Source organism: Furipterus horrens, unplaced genomic scaffold (assembly GCF_987537825.1).
Source record: "Furipterus horrens unplaced genomic scaffold, mFurHor1.1.pri manual_scaffold_5, whole genome shotgun sequence".
Classification (NCBI taxonomy): Eukaryota; Metazoa; Chordata; class Mammalia; order Chiroptera; family Furipteridae; genus Furipterus; species Furipterus horrens.
In genome coordinates, this window is record NW_028327175.1 from 96,685,688 (window position 1) to 96,702,986 (window position 17,299).

Sequence of the window (17,299 nt, forward strand, 5' to 3'; positions counted from 1 at the left end):
CCACTTTAATCCAATATGACTTCATCTTAATTTGATTATATCTTCAAAGAGTATTTCCAAGTAAGGCCACATTCATAGGTACTACGGATTAGGACCTGGAATATATATTTTGCAAGACACAATTTAACCAACAACAGAGTTCAAGAATAAGCAAAACTAATCTGTAGTGAGAGACATTAGTTGAGTGATAATCTCTAGCAGGTACTGACTGGGAAGGGGTCACAGAGGAACCTGCTGGGCTGGAAATGTTCTGTGTGTTGGGTATGGTGATATGGGTATAAAGGCTTGTAAAAATCATCAAGCTGCACACCTAAGCTTTGTGCACTTCACTCTGTGCGTGTTATTCTTACTTTAAAATGCTCTTGTGCAATTGAGTTAGCTGTTGAGTTAGCAGATATCATTGTGCAAGTCAATATGACAACACAGAGACAGACTGACACACAGAAACACACATAGACCCACCTGTCCTCACTGATGCCTCCCATGCAGGCCACAGCCTTCTCTTCTGTGATCAGCAGGGTTGACAGTGGGGCCATCCGGGCTGCTCTGGTGATTTCGAGCGTGGAGCATGAGGCAGAGGAAGGATGAGTCTTGGCCAGAGCTGAAAGCTAAAACCCGTGCCGGGGAACACAGAGACCACCCCACCGGTTGCACTTCCTCCTCTGGGGCCTGGAATGAGAGTTGAGGCAGCTGGGTCTGCTTAGGATAAACAAGTTAATGCAAACCCGGGATGGAGAGCCTTAGGCCCTGCAGGAGTAGACCCCAGTGAGACAGAGAAAGATGCTGGAGGGAACACAGAGAGACTGGTGGGAGAAAAAGTTTCACTCAGAGAAAGAGAGATAGAGATGCAGAGTGAGCGAGATGGAGAGAAGGGGACAGAGCAGGGAACATCCCTGCATTAACTTTTTTCCTACCTCCCAGGTGTGTGTTCTAGGCCAGACCCTGGTGATTCCGGGGACACAGAGGGGCTGAGACAAAGCACCAGCCCCCAAGTAGTGCCTGGAAATCGGAAACAGACACTCCAGCTATCCAGAGGGAGGGGGCCAGGCTTAGGACAGGTCTGCCTCCTCCTCTTTCAAGGGAGTTTGGGTCTCATTCACCTCCCTCCAAGCCCCCTCAAGAATCCGGAGATAAGACAGGGCCCAGAGAACAGAGTGATGGGCCATCCCAGAGCAGACCAGAGACTCAGCGGGAGAAGGAAACACGGGCAAGAGTCTTTCTCGTTGTTTCCGTGGGAAGGAACGGGCGAGGCAGGGTCAGAAGATTTAGGATTGGCTAGTTAGAATAATTTCAAACCCAGCGCGCCCTTAGGCATAGGGGTTGTCCCTGGCTGCCTGATACCTGGCCATGGGGAGATTAGGGCCAGTGGGGCCGGAGGTGGGGCGGGGGGGCTGAGTGTGAGAGCTATTGAGGAGTTGGTTTGGGTGGACTCTGGCGCACTCAGGGCAAGTTGTTTGCTTTCTCTAGGAGTTAGTTAGCCCTGGGAGGGGCAGTCCGTCCAGAGTCAGCAAGACTCCAAGATGTCGAGTCATAAAAAATACAGAATAAAAAGATGATTAATACAGGAGGAATAACAGCACTTTTTCATTTGTTTGGAGATTAAACCAGTTATTTTCATGGAAACCCCCAGCATGGTGAGCAGGTGGTAGGAGCACAATACAGGCTGGAATCCAAAGCCACATCTCACCTCCTCTGAGAAGCCTTCCCAGACTGGCCTCATGTGGCATCTCTTCTGCTTGACACCCCTGGTTTCCGATTAGCACTGTCAGGCTCTTTTTCTTCCATATCAGTGAACTCTCACACACATGTTCCTGGGCGACCAGGCGTCTCAACGAGTTTGGGCTGATGGGGAAAGAGTAGGTGTAGCTCAGTGTGAACCAAAGAATATTTTGAAAGAAATAGATGAGAACAGTCCTACGTCTGCTTGGCTACTCAGACCATGTGGTAACACAGTGTGACCAGGAAAGACCCCCCCTCAGGAAGTCAGTGCAGGGGAGGGGTCCTCTCTGCATATCATTTCAAGAAGTTGCACACACCACCCCAAGTGCAAGTGCATGTCTCAAGAACCAGAACTAGAGGGTTTGCTTTCAGGAGAGCAATGAGCATGTTGACAGTAGGAAAAGGAACAAGAGTATCTGGAGGGCTTAGTTCCAAACTGTCCCCTCTCTCAAGACCCCACAAGCCCTTTGTTATGGGCTGATTTGTGTCTCCCCCAAATTAATATGATGAGGCTCTAACCCCCAGTACCTCAGAATGTGGCTATATTTGGAAATAGGGTCTTTAAAGGGGTAATTAAGTTAAAATAAGGTTCTTAGGTAGGCCCTAAACCAGTATGACTGGTGTCCTTATAAGAAAAGATTAGGACAGAGACATACAGAGGACAGACCACATGAGGACACAGGGAGAAGGTGGCCGTTGGCAAGCCCAGGAGAGAGGCCCCAGGAGAAATCAACCCTGCCCACGCCCTGATCTCAGACTTCCAGCTCCAGAACTGTGAGAAACAAATTCATGCTAATCATGGTACCCCATCTGTGGAACTTTGTTATAGCAGCCTGGGAAAACCAGTACAATCACCAGAAACCACTGGTGGCTCCATCTTTTTTCCAGAAGCAAAAGGACTGGTTTGGCAATGCAGGGGACCTTCATGCAGAGGAGTGTGATGGCCAAAGTTAGGTCAATGGCTCCCACTCTGAGTGTGCACCCACATCATCTGGTGGGCTTGTTAAAGCTCAGGTCCCTGGTCCCACCCCGGAGCTTCTGAGCCAGAAGATCTGGGGTGGGCCTGGGAGTGTGCATTTCTAACAATGATTAGGATGCTCATTAAACTTTAAGAACCACTGGCCTAATGGCTTGAGTCCCTTGTGGGAGGGTCACTTGTAGAGATGGGCCATTTAGCCCAGTGTTTTTCAAACTTTGCTTTGCATGGGGAGCTGCAAAAATACTAACACCTGGGCCCTGCCCCAGAGATTTGAGCCCGGGCACAGCCTGGGCAGTGGGACTGATGCAGGGAAAACCCAGGGGTTCTAGTGCATGGCCAGGGGCCAGAACTATTGCTCTAGTCTGCACCCCACTGTTCAGAGGCAGCTCCAGGCCCAGAGGATGGGAGAAGATACCCAGTGTCACACAGCATTTGGGGCAGGTGAGGGAATGGAATGCCAGTCTCCTGCAGACCCTGACTTCCCAGCAGAGTGGTGGTTTTTGTGATTTCTTTCAAGCCCCAGAAGCCTGTCTTCAAATGAAATGTTACTCAGAACCTAGTATCTCATAAATCACACAAAACCAGGAGCCCTGCTCACCCAGGAGTCCCACCTCTATCCTGAGGAACATGCCCTGGAATCCCTGACCTCTCCCCAGATGTCCTCTCTAAGGCCCTTGGGGAGTTTGAAGGGTTTTGACGTTAGGAGCAAGCAACTCCCCCGGAACAATGATAACCAGAACTTGAGCACCAGCACCCCAGTTCTCATCAGCTTGGCAGGAGCACGACCTGTAGCCAATCCAAGACAGGGGTCAGGGAGGCTCGTAGCAAAGGAATCTCCCTCCTCCAATGTATTTGTTCACTTGTACACTGACTCAGCCACACTGTGAGAGCTTCTGCAGAGCAAGCCTCCTTCCCCCGAGCAGGACAACAGCCCCCAGTGGAAAGGGCAAAAACAACTCGTAAACAGCCATTGCAACAGTGTCTTCCAGACTTTCTGACTATGACTTATGAAAAAAAAATTCATCATAGTCCAGTGCTGTTGTGCACATACATGTAATTCAGACAAAAGGTTCAAGACACAAGGCTGATTTGGTCACGTGTATTACAGTTGCATCTATTTTATTCTATTCCTTCATTTTTAAATGCTGTTCCTTTCCCACTAAAAAGGTCATGTCCTGCAATTTGAAAACTACTGGAGGCAAGTGAAAGGCTGAGCAGGAAGGGCCAACATCCTCCCAGAGTCAGTTACTAGTGGGCTTTAAGCAGGGTGCAGACAGCTGGGATCTGTGCTCTCAGGAGCTTGGGAAGGAGCAGGCAGCCTGTGGGTGGCCTGAAGGGCAAAGGCCAGCCTCTGTGACGGCTGCCTTCAGCCTTCCTCCTTTTGCCAGCACCACCTAAACACATTTTCCTTGCAGAGAAGGGAACAGGATTCAACTCTGACATCCTCTCCTCCAGGAAGCCTTCCTGATTGACTCTCCTTTCCCAGGACTGCAGGTGCTGGTGTCATCTGTACCCCATTCTAAAGCCTGAAGCCTAACCAGACCAGGTAGTTCAGAAATGTGGAGAGCAGAATAAATGAGGGAGTAGACAACCCAGGCCCAGTGGGAACCCCTGGCCCGGCCTTGCCTGCCTCCCACCCTGCATCCTGGCAGCTGCCCAGCCCGCCCTGTGGGACCCGCCTGGCGCCACAGGAATCAGGCCAGTTGAGGGTTCTGGGCATGGGTGGAGGGTCTGTCCAGGGCAGGGAGTAGTCAAACGTGGTGTAGGGATGGAGACCGGCAGAATCCTGGAGGAAGAGAGCTCCCTGCCCAGCAGTGTTCCCAGTGCAGGCTCTTGGAAGGGCTCCTGGGCACGGCAGGCTAGGGGAGGGGAGGTGATAAAAGAGAGCGGAGGGAGGAGGGAGCACTGCGTGGACAGGGCAGAGAGAGCATGGGCCAGGCCAGGGGGGAGGGGCTCTGAGCCAGCACAGAAGCCCGTGGGATGCCCAGCACCGGGGAAGAAAAGGCCCTGCTCTCCACGTGTTGAGTGTACCCAATTTTGAGGCCATTGCCCCACTGGAGAGCAGTGTGGCTGGCAGGGGGAAATGCCCTGGAAGCCTCAGCTCCAGACCACAGTACCTTGCGGTGTCCATGGGCCACTTGTGTGTTTTCACAAGACTCTGGTTCCCCACCCAGGTAGCAGGGTGGTTTATTAAGTCATGAACACCTGTGTGTGTCCATCCTGTATCCTGCTGCTCCTACAGCTCACCAGGCTGTGAGCCAAAGCAGTCTGAAGCCTTTTTTCTTTGAGAAACTATCCTAAAGGGGCAGGAGAGACAGAGGGAAGATGTCCCACCCTGGGAATGGGAGAACCCTGTGTGTCCCATGAGCGGCTCATTCCTTGCAAACATCTCCAGAGCCAGCTCAGGTCCAGGCTCCCTAGCCTCAGCACATTCTCGGGGTACACAAAGGCACAGAGGTTCCAACAAGGGGACCTTCAAAGCAAGGGCCCCTCTGTCTGCATGCCCCGCACTCCTGATGCCTGAATTTTGGTCAGGGGTTGAGGCAGAGACCCAGTAACTAGGGTGGAATTTACTGCTGTTCATGTGACAGAGGCTCCAAGTTAAGATTAAATAGATCTAAAGGAGATACCAAGAGTGCTCTTTCTGGCGGCCAGAGTTTGTAGACAGGGCTCCTAACCCTGTGTTTATAAACTGGGATAATAATATCTGTGATGGCAAAGAGAGATGTGCTTTGTAAACTGTCAAGTGTCAAATGAGAGGCGTGTTCTGGACTCTTCATCCCAAGTCCCCTGGGGAGGGGTGCTCTGAGCACCCGGCTCACAATGTTCCCCCCAGACTGCATCAGACAGCCCGTGAGGCGGTGTGGGAATAGCACGGGGCAGAACGACCAGTCCAGGACACCCACCCCCCACCCTGGCTTGCACCCGCCAAGGATCCAGACTGACAAATGACTCAGACATGCAAACACCCGGGCCTGAGCAGAGGCAGTGATTGTACAGAGGTCGCTGGATCAGAGAGGCAGCTCAGGAGCTGGGGTATCCCAGGACAGTAGTGGGGCTGGTCCTTGTAGGAGAGGCTTCCTCCCCCTCCCCCAGCCTCAACTGTTTGCTCCAGTTGCCTGAGATAGTGTCAGGGACCTCATCCACCTTTGAGCACTTGTTGTGCACAACACTTTTTAAGACATGAGCCTTCAATCTTGAAAGCTTGTGAAATCCCTCTCTCCATAAAAGGAAACAGGGGCTTCCTTGGGCGAATTACTGTTTACATGCCATTATCAGGTATGACTAAGTGATCTGCTAATTATGCTAATCAATGTTAATTCTCATCACAACCACTGGCCCCCTCTGCATCCCCCCTGCACCCCTCTTCTGCTCCCAGAACTGCAGTCTGGGGGATGCAGAAGCAGCCTGTACTGGAAATCCAGCCCCCCATCCCAACTTCTAAACCCCTCCCCAAGCACAGCTTGTTCTTCCCTCAAGCCAATCCTGCTTGAGGAAGTGAGACCCAAAAGTGGCCCAGACCAGCAGCGTCCCATCTCTTTTCAGCTGCGGACCCTTTACCTCTGCCACCTGTACTGCTGCAGGTCCCTTCCTTTCCTGGCTTCTTGCTGTCAGAGGGGTTCCTGGCCACCTCTGGGAAGAGACGACCTGCAGAAGGCCTTTCTTATTTTCTAGCCAAAGTGTTGGCTCCCGGCCGATGCTGCCTAGTGCCCTTCAGGAGGCGGTACCTTCTCTGGTTCAGTCACCAGCTTGAGGGCAGGGCGTCTCCTCTGGGGCAGCCTGTCGTGGGTGCGCCCAGGCAGTTCTCTGCCAGCACTCAAGGATGTGCCTCCTTCTCTGGCCCTCTCCCTCACCCTCATGCCTCATTTTACCTGCAAACTTTGAGCAGCAGGAGTCACCATTTGGTGCTCCCTCCTTACTTGTCCTAAGTCAGGTTCGTCCTCCCTGTCCTCTCATGGTCTCAGCCTGTGCTGTCCGCTCTGGTGGCCCTGGGCCACATGTGGCTTCTGAGCACTTGAAATATGACTAGTTCAGATTGAGACGTGTTCTAAGTGTAACTTACATACAAGGTTTAAGGCTTAGTACAAAAAAAGAATGTGAAACATCTCATTAATAATTTTCGTATCAATTATATGTTCAAATGATAATACTTCAGATGTTTTGGGTTAAAAATAATGTATTACTAAAATTAATTTTACTTACTTTTTCTTTTATGCTCTACGGTTACTGGAAAATGTTGAATCAGAGGAGAAGATTCTGGCCTTCTCCCTAATGCCTGCAGCTGGGTCTCATGGGTGAGCACAGGTGGGTTGGAGGGAGGTGCGAAGGGCTCCTTCACTCTACCTTGCTGCTGGTTCCCTCCTGGAATCTCTACACCTGAACCCATGCTACCCAATCAGTGTACATTTCTGTCCCAAACCTCACTTGGGTCCATATGAGAAATTCATGCTCCTCCCTCACTTACACAGAGGTGTAAATGGCTGACAGCAGAGGCTTCTACACTTGGAGGGAGCACAGCAGGGACCTGGGCCTGGCTGACACCAAGCTCTTCCTAGGCAGACCATGCCGGTCATTCTCTGGTCTGAGGTGCCATGCAGAGAGGGCATCTTCCACTCAATGGATAAAAGGACCATGTGTGGACAAGGGGGAAAACAAAATCTGCACCCCCAGGATTCTGGAGGTCTGTCCCCATCTTCTGGAGAGCACACATTTGTTTATTGGACAATGGGGGAGACAGAAATGAGTTCATCCTCTAGCTGGCTTCAGTCATGGCCAGGCCAGCAAGGGATAAGATAAAGCCACAAGCTCCACCTGTGAGGGCCGGCACCAAGGGTCCTCAGGGAGATCCCAGGGCAAGGATGCTGAAGGCACAGATCTGCAGGGAGGGAAGCTGAGACCAGGGAATCTCAACAGCAATGATCCAGCATGCAGCCCTCTAGGACAAGCCTGGGGAGCAGCTGTACCAGCCAGAAGGGAGATCAGCTGGCCAGAAGGAAGGAGAGCAACAGAGAAGTTGAGCTGGGTCATGCAAAGCCTTGAAGGCCATTCTCCAAAGTCCAGACTTTATCCGAAAGGCAACTGAGGGTTTCTGAGCAAAGCAACGACATGCTAAGAGCTGTATGGAGGCTGGCCACTCTGTTCTTCCCATATGGGTGCACCTATAGAGGCTGAGGACAGAGGAGGCGTGTCAGTGGCTCACCTGGATGCCCAGCAGATGGAGCTTCTCAATGCTATTGGTGAAGCCAGGCTCACCCAGCATTCAGTGAGCCTTCTGTGGGAAGTTCTATATTTATGACCTTGTATAATTTGTACAGATATTCAGGGAGGTGGCACAGAACAGCTGAGGACTGTAGGATTTCTTAAATGTGGAAGTGAATGAAAGTTGGTTGATAACTCTAACTCCCAGTCCTTACATTATGTATTGAATGCATTTGGGCTAACTTGCACTGGATAATCAGTTTAATGGGTTGGATTCTGACCTGAGGCCCCCTTTGGAGGTGCACAGAGCCTTGTTGGATATGAGTTAATGGAGCTCCTGCAATGAGTGTGGGACGCTAAGAAGGAGGGGGGACACAGGTAAGGGACAGGATGCAGGGCCCTGGTCCTACCGAAAGAGGCCTGGCCCAGCAGCCTCAAGTCTATCCCTGTAAGCGCCCCTCCACACCTCTCCTGAATCCCCCCACAGCAAGCCCTCTCCAGCTGGCTCCAGCCTCTATCCCGGTCCTGGAATTAATAAAGACTGAGCAGACTGCGGTTTGCAAGTCTGAAAGCCGGTTCCTGCCCACGTCATTGCCCTGAGACGAGTGGGGCCCAGTTCCTCCCCAGCACCCCATCCTCCCCACTTCCTGGGAGGGGGCAGGCATACAGATGTACCCCCTGGTCTCTCCTCCCTACCAACAGGCACATCCAGGCCCTGAGCCTCAGGCCCTGACCCTGAGCAGCCCCTTCCTCCCCAACAAGGGCTAGCTCAGGCTCATGATCTCCATCAACTATGCCCAAGACACCCCAAATAACACACCCCACAAGTAAGAGCTGCACACCTGCTGTGCCAACAGCTGTAAGACAGTTCTCCCAGAATGTCCACCCCTTCCAAACTCCTGGAGCATCCACCACTCGAGGGCAGGAAGAGGAGGGGTGGCCCAGTGGAGAGCCTGGTCTAATAGTCACCATACAAACAGGAGGGGTACTTGCAGAACTCGTGGTGGCAATAGTGGCGTTATTACCAGTACCAGCTCCAGATGAGCACAGAGCATTTTGCATCTAGCAGGCACGGTACAGAAAGGTGTGACCACATTTTACTTATCTCTGCAATAACCCTCCTAGGTAGGGATATTAACCACCATTTGACAGATGAGGAAACCGAAGCTCTTTGAAGAGGTGACCCCACTAGAAAGTGCTAGAGCCAGAACTGAGGCCTAGTCCCCTAAGTCCAGGGCCTGCCTTTGGCGTCTCCATTCTTGGCCGCCCCTGGTAGCCCTCCAGACTGCCATGGTGCTCCTGGCTGCAGGAGGGGGCATCTAACTCCTTCCCACGATGCTGTGGTTGTGTCTTCCCCTCATGCAGCAACTGGGTGAGGAAGGTGGGGAGAAGCTCTGAGATCTTGTGGCCTCGACTTTTCCCCTCCCAGGCTGTGATGAGGGCAAGTACCAGTTCCCCCTCTCTTAGCCTGTGGCTCCCAAATTTCTTCCCTCCCCCCAACCCCCAAATCCCCAAGGTCCTCATCCTTCCCAGTTAGGCAGGAACAGACCCCATCCTTCTGGAAATGCTGGTCCCAGCTGTTTCAGCGCAGGGCCGCCCCCTCCTGGCCACCTGAGGAACGTTGGTCCTGAGCACTTGGGCAGGGAGAGAACCGGCAGTCTAGGAGCTCCCACGTCTGGTCTGGGGGCTAGAAGTGCTCAGTATTGGGACAGGTGGGAGCCAAGTGATAAAAAGAGACAGGTCACCTGTCAGTCTTGGTGGACTCCCCAAGTCCTTGTTTTCCCACAGGACACCTTGGGGGTCCAGTCTGACCTTTGCCAGACACTGTGCCTTGCACAGGCCTATATGTGGGACTGTGACCTTGATCCATGAAAGTGGAACCCCTGTGGTGTGTCAGGGTCTCCCACATGTCCTCCAAATGCCCCAGGATACAATACCAATATGGTCTTAACTTCCAGGTCATTCCCCTGGTGCAGCCTCTCAGTCTCTGCAGCCATGGATCTCAGACCTGACAAACTCCCCCACCCCACCCCAGCTTCAGGCAAGAGGCTGTGACCTTGGCTCCTGCAGAAGGGAGCCCTATATTGTGTCAGAGTCCCCCTTCTAGCTCCCAGATGCCTCGGGGGACAATAACAACATGATTTTACCTTCCAGGCCATTCTGCCTATAGCAACTTAAACCTCTGTAGACACTGGCCCTGGGTCCCAGCCCCCAGACCTACCCAACACCTCACTTCTCCAGCTTTAAGCGGGGCCTGTCTCGGGCCAGGCCTGGGGGTGTTGGGAAGTCTGGAGGGCCAGGGTGGGGGCAGAGGCGAGGGACAGCTGGCCTGTGTCCCCACACTGGGCCCGGGGCCCAGCCGGAGGGGTGGGGGCCTGGCCACTTGGGCCTTGGCTGGGGCTGGATTTTTGGCCGGGCTGCAGGGCCCTCCCTCCTGCTTCCTCTCCCGAGGGCTGTCCTGGCAGAGGCCCCCCTCACACTTTCTGGCGGGAACAGGGCCAGCAGTGAGAGAACAGCCACAGAGGGAAAGCAGGAGAAAGATGAGGGAAAACTGTGTGTGTGTGTGTGTGTGTGTGTGTGTGTGTGTACGCGCACGCGTGAGCGAGTGTGTGTTTTAAGGAAAAGAGTCCACAGTCCAGTCCACTCAGACCCAGCCTGGGAGGCTTGTGAGCCGGCCTTTCGTAATTGCCCCCCTCCCCACGGCCCCCTCCCCCGGGCCTCCCCCTTCTCAGGCCCTCCTGCCCGCCCTCTCTCCCTCCCTTCTTTTCTCGCAGCCGAGGAGGCAGCAATTACGCTTTGGGGATAAAACGAGGCGCGGAGAGCAGGCTGGGGCATTTCTCCCTGAGATGGCGGGTCCGACAGCTGCAGCCCTGCGGCCCGGAGTCCTCCTGCTCCTGCTGTCCATCATCCACCCCTCGCAGCCTGGAGGTAGGCCTCACCCTGTTCCCGGAGCTGCCCGCAGATCCTCCAGCCTCCCAGCCAGGTGTCTGGGCTAATGGATGAGAGGGTGCCCTTCACCCTCGCATCCTACAGGGGTTCCAAGGCAGGAGTCCCGCAGTCACTGGATCCTTAGAGCCTCCCCTCCCAGGACCTAGCCCATGCTGAGGTGGAACCTGTCACGTAGATACCCCACAATGCAGGATGGTCTCAACAGTGACCAGGTTCAGCTGCCCCGAGAGAACCAAGGATCTTCTGCTCTGTCCCTGCTCTATTCTGGGTGCTCTCCCAGTGGGGGTGTTGGAAGTATGCTGTGGAAGGGCCAGGCACCGGCAGTTTGCATACCTGTGGACCCAGCCCAGTGAGCACACATGCCCTGCAGACAGGGGACCTGAGCTAGAGGCCAGTCAACATAAGCTATGTGACTTCAGCAGGTTCCTTGTCCCCTGGGAAGTCAGGAACCCCTCTGAGGAAGATCAGGGTTAGTTGATTATGGGGTTGCCAGTTGGAAAGCTGCTTCTGTGGTCTGTCCCTGGTGAGAAGGCCTGGGACTTCTGAGTGTGTGTTAAGTATGTGTATATGTGTGCACATGCATACACATGCATACCTAAATGAGTGTGTTGCATGCTATTGCACAGGTGTGCATGGGTGTATATGCCCAGATATGTCACCAAAAAGTGGAGGCGTTTTCTGGAATAAATGTCTGTTCACGGGTTCATCCCTGGACAGGTGTATGTGTATGTGTGTGTACATGTGTATATGTTTGTATGTTTGAGGGGAGGAGGTTGAAAGTGCCTGTTGATATGCACAAAAGTCTGCCACCTGACAGGCTTGTACACACAGGAGATCTGGTGTCCAGGTGTGTCACTGGGTGTGGATTGTCACTGTACATGTGACTGTGCATGTGAGAGAGTGTGTGTGTAGTAGCAGCAGTAGTGGTATGGAATATAAGAGATGATGGGTAAGGTGTTTATCTCCTGGCAGAGGGAGTGCAGCCCATCGCAGATGCTGGAGTGGACCTCAGGGCAGCCCTGGACTATCTAGGGTGTGTCCTGCTGCAGGCCCAAGGATCCCCCCATGGGGCTGCTACACACTTTGGAGGACCCTGGCAGTGACACACCAGGGAACCATGTAGGTGCTCCTGGCCATGGGAAGAGGGTGAAAGCTCAGGAGCCATTTGGTGGGATGCTCGGGGTGGGGTCTGGTTCCTGTGAGAGTCCTTCTTGCCATGAGAACCAGACTTTCAGCGGGGACCAGCATGGCAGGGAGGGGGCGGTGCGCTGGGTGGAGCAGCGCCAGGCAGGAGGGCAGGAGTAGGGAAGCAGGCAGGAGCAGCAGCTGTTTCCGTGAGATTGACTGTCTGGACAGGACTGCTGGGAACAGGGGCTTCCTGCACAGAGGTCATCAGTTCCTGGGCCTGAACTTCGCTAAGAGACATGAGCGCCATCAGGTGGGGCCCAGGGTGGGGAGTGAGACACCCCAGAGCACCAGCCACACCACTGTCTGAGAACAGCAGCTTTGGACCTGCCTGAACCGCCCCCCCTCCAAGGCGTGGCCCCTGAACACCTGCCTGCCTTCTCAGAGCTCCTACCCAGAGCCATGGCAGTTAAGCCCCAGAGGAACCGAGAGTTAAGGATTACTATCTTTACTTTACAATGGGGAAATTGAGGCACAGACTGGCTAAGGCAGCTGCAGGAGCTTCAGTACCAGCCAGCTCTCTGCCCTGAGACAAAGGATGAGGGGGCAGGGGCCAGGTGCCAGGCAGCATCTGGGGAGGTTCAGGCCTAGGGCTGAGTCCTCTGGGGTGGACATGCTCTAGGGGAGAACATACCCTCTCCTTGTCCCCTCAATGACACTGGGAAATGCTCAGCTGGCCTTGTTCTTCCCTTACAAACAAATCACAGCTCTGTCCCAGATGGAAGAATGAATCCCGGGTCCAAATAAGGGGTGCATGAATTTATGAGGTCATTAGGGGTTTGTGCTCAGAACCTACCAAAGTCCAAAGAGGTCAAGGAATGGGAGGGGCTGAGGGCACACATGCGCACATACACACACAGAACCACCTGACTGGCTGTCCTGGGGTAGCCCAGCTTCCCCAACCCCAAGAGTGTCACCTCCATGAGTTCCTCAGCTCCAAAGAGCCACATTACCAGTGGAGGCAAGAAAGGGGCTCCCTGTGATGACTCTGTAATGGAAAGGGTTGTCTGGACCCAGCTAGGATGGGTCAAAAGTAGCTTTGAGGACCAGCTGTCCCAGACCCCCATACCATTCAAAAAGAGAGAGAAAGAGAGAGAGAAATTAAATCAGGCATCTCCCCATCCCCCAGAAATATTATCAGTTGGTGGGGTTTTTTTTGTTTTTTGTTTTTTTTATTTCAGAGCTGAGGATGATTCGGAAGAAGGGTTTTCAACCCTGGCTGTGTATTGCAGTTGCCCAGGGAATTTTAAACAATTCTGATGTGGGGGTCCCACCCAGGAATTCCTGTTTTATTTGGTCTGTGGAAGGACCCCGACATGGCGGTTTTGTCAAAGCTGCCCAAGGGATTCCAGTGAGCCCCCAGGGGCAAGGACCTCTGGCTTTGGGGTTGATCCTGCTCTCTGCGGAGGCTAAGGCCAAGGCAGCAGGGCAAACATGCCTGAGGGGCAAGGCGGGATGGGGTCACCTACTGGAGGACAGATTGTTTCTGAAAAACCCTTGGCAGCCTTTCTCCAAACAAACAACAAACAGCTTCATGTGGTCTTTTCCGCTCCCCAGATCGGCCCTTTGGACTTGGGCTTGGCAAAAAACCCTACCATGAACCGCTTGCCCACTGCCTGTTCCCAAACAGCCTTCTCCCAGATCTCTGAACTTGGAGCCCAAGCCCCCAGCAGAAGGCCCTGCGTGTGACTGGGTTCAGCTATGGGTCCCAGGCCAGTCACTTAATTTCACTTGCTCTGGGTTTCCCTGGCTGTAAAATGGGGAGAAACATCCCTGCCCTACTACCTCCTAGGGCTGGAACATCTGCCAAAAAAGTATCAAATAAGAGGACTGTGGGATGTGAATTTTTAAAATGATGTATCTTCTTATTTAGAATTTTCTAACTTGGGCTGTTCAACCCTTGTCATTAGTGCACATTTATAAGCTTTAATTTCCCTCTTGCCATGTTTTGTCTAGCGGGGAGCAGAGGGCAGTGATGGAGGAAACAGACAGGACCGAGGCAGGGGGTGCCTGGAGGCGTTGCAGAAAACTGAGGAAAACTTCACAGCAGATGTGACATCTGAGTTAGACCTTTAAAGAAAGGTCAATGTTTGAGGGGCTATTATTGAATGACAGGTGGACCTCAGTGTATGGGGCTCTGGGAGGCAGAATTAGAGAGATAGAGGGGCAGACTCTCTCTTGATAGGAGGAAGACCTGCAGGTAGAGCTGACAGTATCAGGAAGTGGTGATTTTCCTGTCACTGGAGGCGTGCAAGCAGGAACACCAGAGGATGTTTGCAGAAGGAGATTTCAGCCCCGGCCAAAAGACTGTTATGATCTCTGAGAGTCTAGGATCATGCTTCCAAGATGCAAGAGACAAGTTCACCCTGGACTAGCCGGTGAAATAAGCCAAACCCACATAAAACAAGACAAGCATGCTGCAGGCCAACTGTTTTGGGCCAGCTAAGAAGTGAGAATCACAGGCTCAGAGAAGGCAGGAGGGAGAATCTGAGCTCAGTCTTGGTGGAAGGGTAGGACTTGGAGAGAGGAATAGGCGTTCCTGGCAGGAGAAACTGCTCAGGCCAGGAGGGAAGATGACCCGCTAGAGCATGAGAGGTGACTTCTGCCTTTTTGAAGGCCCTTGACTGACTACTGTCTTATTATATTCTCACCTCTCCTGAAGAGAGAGGGCAGGGCAGGGACCCTTTACACCAACCAAGTCTCCTCTATTTCCTCGGTGCAAAATGGGGATCAAAATCCATACTTCCCTAGGCTGTCATAGTTCAGGCATGGAGTTTGGCACACACTGTTGGGATTTGAATCATGGGGGTGGAGAGTGGGGAGAGGACATGGGTAGGCACTGGGGAGAAAGGAAGCAGAGGAGGAGCTGGCAGGCCCAGAAGGGGCCTGGTCACAAGCAGGTATGGGAGAGCAGAACCCCAAGAGAGGAAGTGGGGGTTCAGCCAGGCCTGAGTGGTAGGCCAGGCCAAGGTGGGAGACCCATCTAGGCTGGTTAGGGATGGAACAGGTCAGACCCAGACCCACAGGCAGCATCTTTGCCTCCCCTCCAACTAATTCACCCATCATTTATTGAATTCCTGCTGTATACCTGGCCCCAGGCCATGTGCTGAGCAGTGACATGGAGACAAAAGGTCATCACCTGTTTTCTTTTTCTTTTTCTTTTTTTTGTTTGTTTGTTGTTGTTGTTGTTGTTTTTTAGCAATTACTGTCTGCCAGGTCCAGGGCAGCACAGGTCTCTTACTTGAACCTTTGCAACAACTTTGCAAGGCAGCAGTTATCAGCCCCACATTACTGAAAAGGAAACTGAAGCTCAGTGGGGTTAAGTGACTTGCCCACATAGATGGTAAGAAGTGACACAGCCAGGAGCAGCAGATGGGTCTCTCCCGAGCACCTTGTTCCCTCCACCTCCTAACACTACTTTCGCAGTCTGCTCTGGACCAGGGGAGGAGGGAAAGAGGCTGAGGCGGAGAAAGGCCCAGAGTGTACCAGGAAAGGCACATAAGAGACAGTGCTCAGAGCTGGAGGCCAGAGCTGGGGAAGGCATCAAAGGCTCAAGGCGGGCCATGTGTGTGCTTGGCAACGGATGACAGGCTGACGCCCTCATTCCCAGCACACCCACCCTCCTGGGGCCACCACTTTGAGCCCCCGGGGCTTTGACCAATTGCTTGCACACTCCAGGCTGGATTGTAGTTCCTGGGGGACTGCAGGCCCTGGGGGGTAGAGTGTGACACTGAGACTTTGGCACGGGGTGGCTGTGACAGCTTGGCATCCCCTGTCCCGCTGGACTGTGGCTGAGGCTGACAGGGCCCTGGGGCCGACAGGCCCAGCTGTGCATCATCAGCAAGGCACAGAGGCCAGATGTCTGTCCATGAGGGCTCTGGATATCCTACAGAGCTGACGGACACCGTGCCCTTTTCAGCACGGTGGCTTGGGCTGGGGCATTGGCAAGGTGGCTTGTCAAGGTCAGGGCCATTCTGAGGTGGTAAAGTTAGAGCCTGGTCTGCACTAAGATCATCTGTTGCCACAACCAGGCATGGGTCTGGGACCCAGCATCGCAGCATTCCCCAGTGAGAGCTTCACTGGTCTGTGGGGTCTGAACTTGTGATCTTGGCTGGGCAGAGAGTCCCTGGCCTGGCCAGTGAATTAGCTTTTGCTTAGGAAACTATTCACTTTGCTCATTCATGGTGTCCCCCTCTGGGGCCCGGCGCCTCCTAAGACAGCCCTATGTCAGACAGCCAGAACCCCACCCATCCACTGTTGCCCAGTGGCTGAGGACGCTGACCTCATGCCGTCCTATCAGTGTGGGAATGGCTACATTTTTACTGGCAGCGGCCACATTTCCTTACCGTTCACTTACAGCCGGGCCTGCCCTCCCACAACCCTGGCCCCTGCCCATGCTGCTCAGGGCTGGAGAGAGTTGGCTGCCCAGTGAAAGGCACTCAGACCCAGCCTCACGCCAGGCCCTTTCCAAGGAGAGAATTGTCTGAGTTTGAATCCAGGCTCCATCTCTTTCCAGCTGTGTGGCCCCAGGCACATCCCTTAACTTCTCTGAGCCTGATTTCACATCTGTTAAAATGAAGATAGTAATCCCAGCCTTTCCCACCTCACAGGGCCATTTTGCAGAGAATAAGTGAAAAAAATGCTTTGAAAACAAAAATTGCTTTGTGGATGTGCAATATTATTATCATCATTTTCATCATTATTGTTACCATGTTTTTATTAGTTCTGGCTAATAGGGGGCTCTGCCTACTTCCTTTCAGGGGTCCCAGGGGCTATTCCTGGAGTAGTTCCTGGAGTAGTTCCTGGAGGAATTCCTGGAGTGGTTCCTGGAGTAGTTCCTGGAGGAATTCCGGGAGTAGTTCCTGGAGGAGTTCCGGGAGGAGTCTATTACCCAGGTAACGTATGTGAAACTTCCACATACTCAGGTGAGGCAGACTGCAAGTCCGTTCATGAGAGATGCACATTTTGACACTGCTGAAGGGAAAAACATAGTCACACTTACCACAGAGGACCCACAAGTCACTTCCAGTTAGAAAAACAGTTTACATGACATTGTTTTATATCTGTTAAGAGCATAAATCTTCTGAAAGATGATTCTGCCATTCAGTCTTCAAATCATTGAGCTCACTCTTGGAAATCCATTTAAAGGAAATAATTGAAAAGGAAAGAAAAAGAACGATCTGCAACAAGGTTCATAGGAGTGGTGTTTGCAAAACTGTAAAACAAGAAACCCACCTGACTGGAGGGTGTGATTAAGTAAACTCTGAA

At 52.9% G+C, this 17,299-nt stretch overlaps 1 protein-coding gene and 1 long non-coding RNA gene across 2 annotated transcripts in view; one reads left to right on the forward strand and one right to left on the reverse strand.

Moving 5' to 3' along the window:
- Positions 1-467: 467 nt before the first annotated feature.
- Positions 468-6,354, reverse strand: LOC150009114 (uncharacterized). Its single transcript, XR_016511357.1, has 3 exons — positions 6,260-6,354; positions 1,688-1,842; positions 468-669 (listed from the first exon to the last, which is right to left on the reverse strand). It is a non-coding gene; the product is annotated as an uncharacterized LOC150009114 (long non-coding RNA).
- A 4,269-nt stretch (positions 6,355-10,623) lies between these two features.
- ELN (elastin) overlaps positions 10,624-17,299 on the forward strand; it is a 32,156-nt gene continuing 25,480 nt past the window's right edge. The window contains 2 exon segments of the mRNA XM_090279348.1: positions 10,624-10,825; positions 16,792-16,926. Of these exon segments, the coding sequence (XP_090135474.1) occupies positions 10,744-10,825; positions 16,792-16,926 (217 nt within the window). The 5' untranslated portion in view covers positions 10,624-10,743.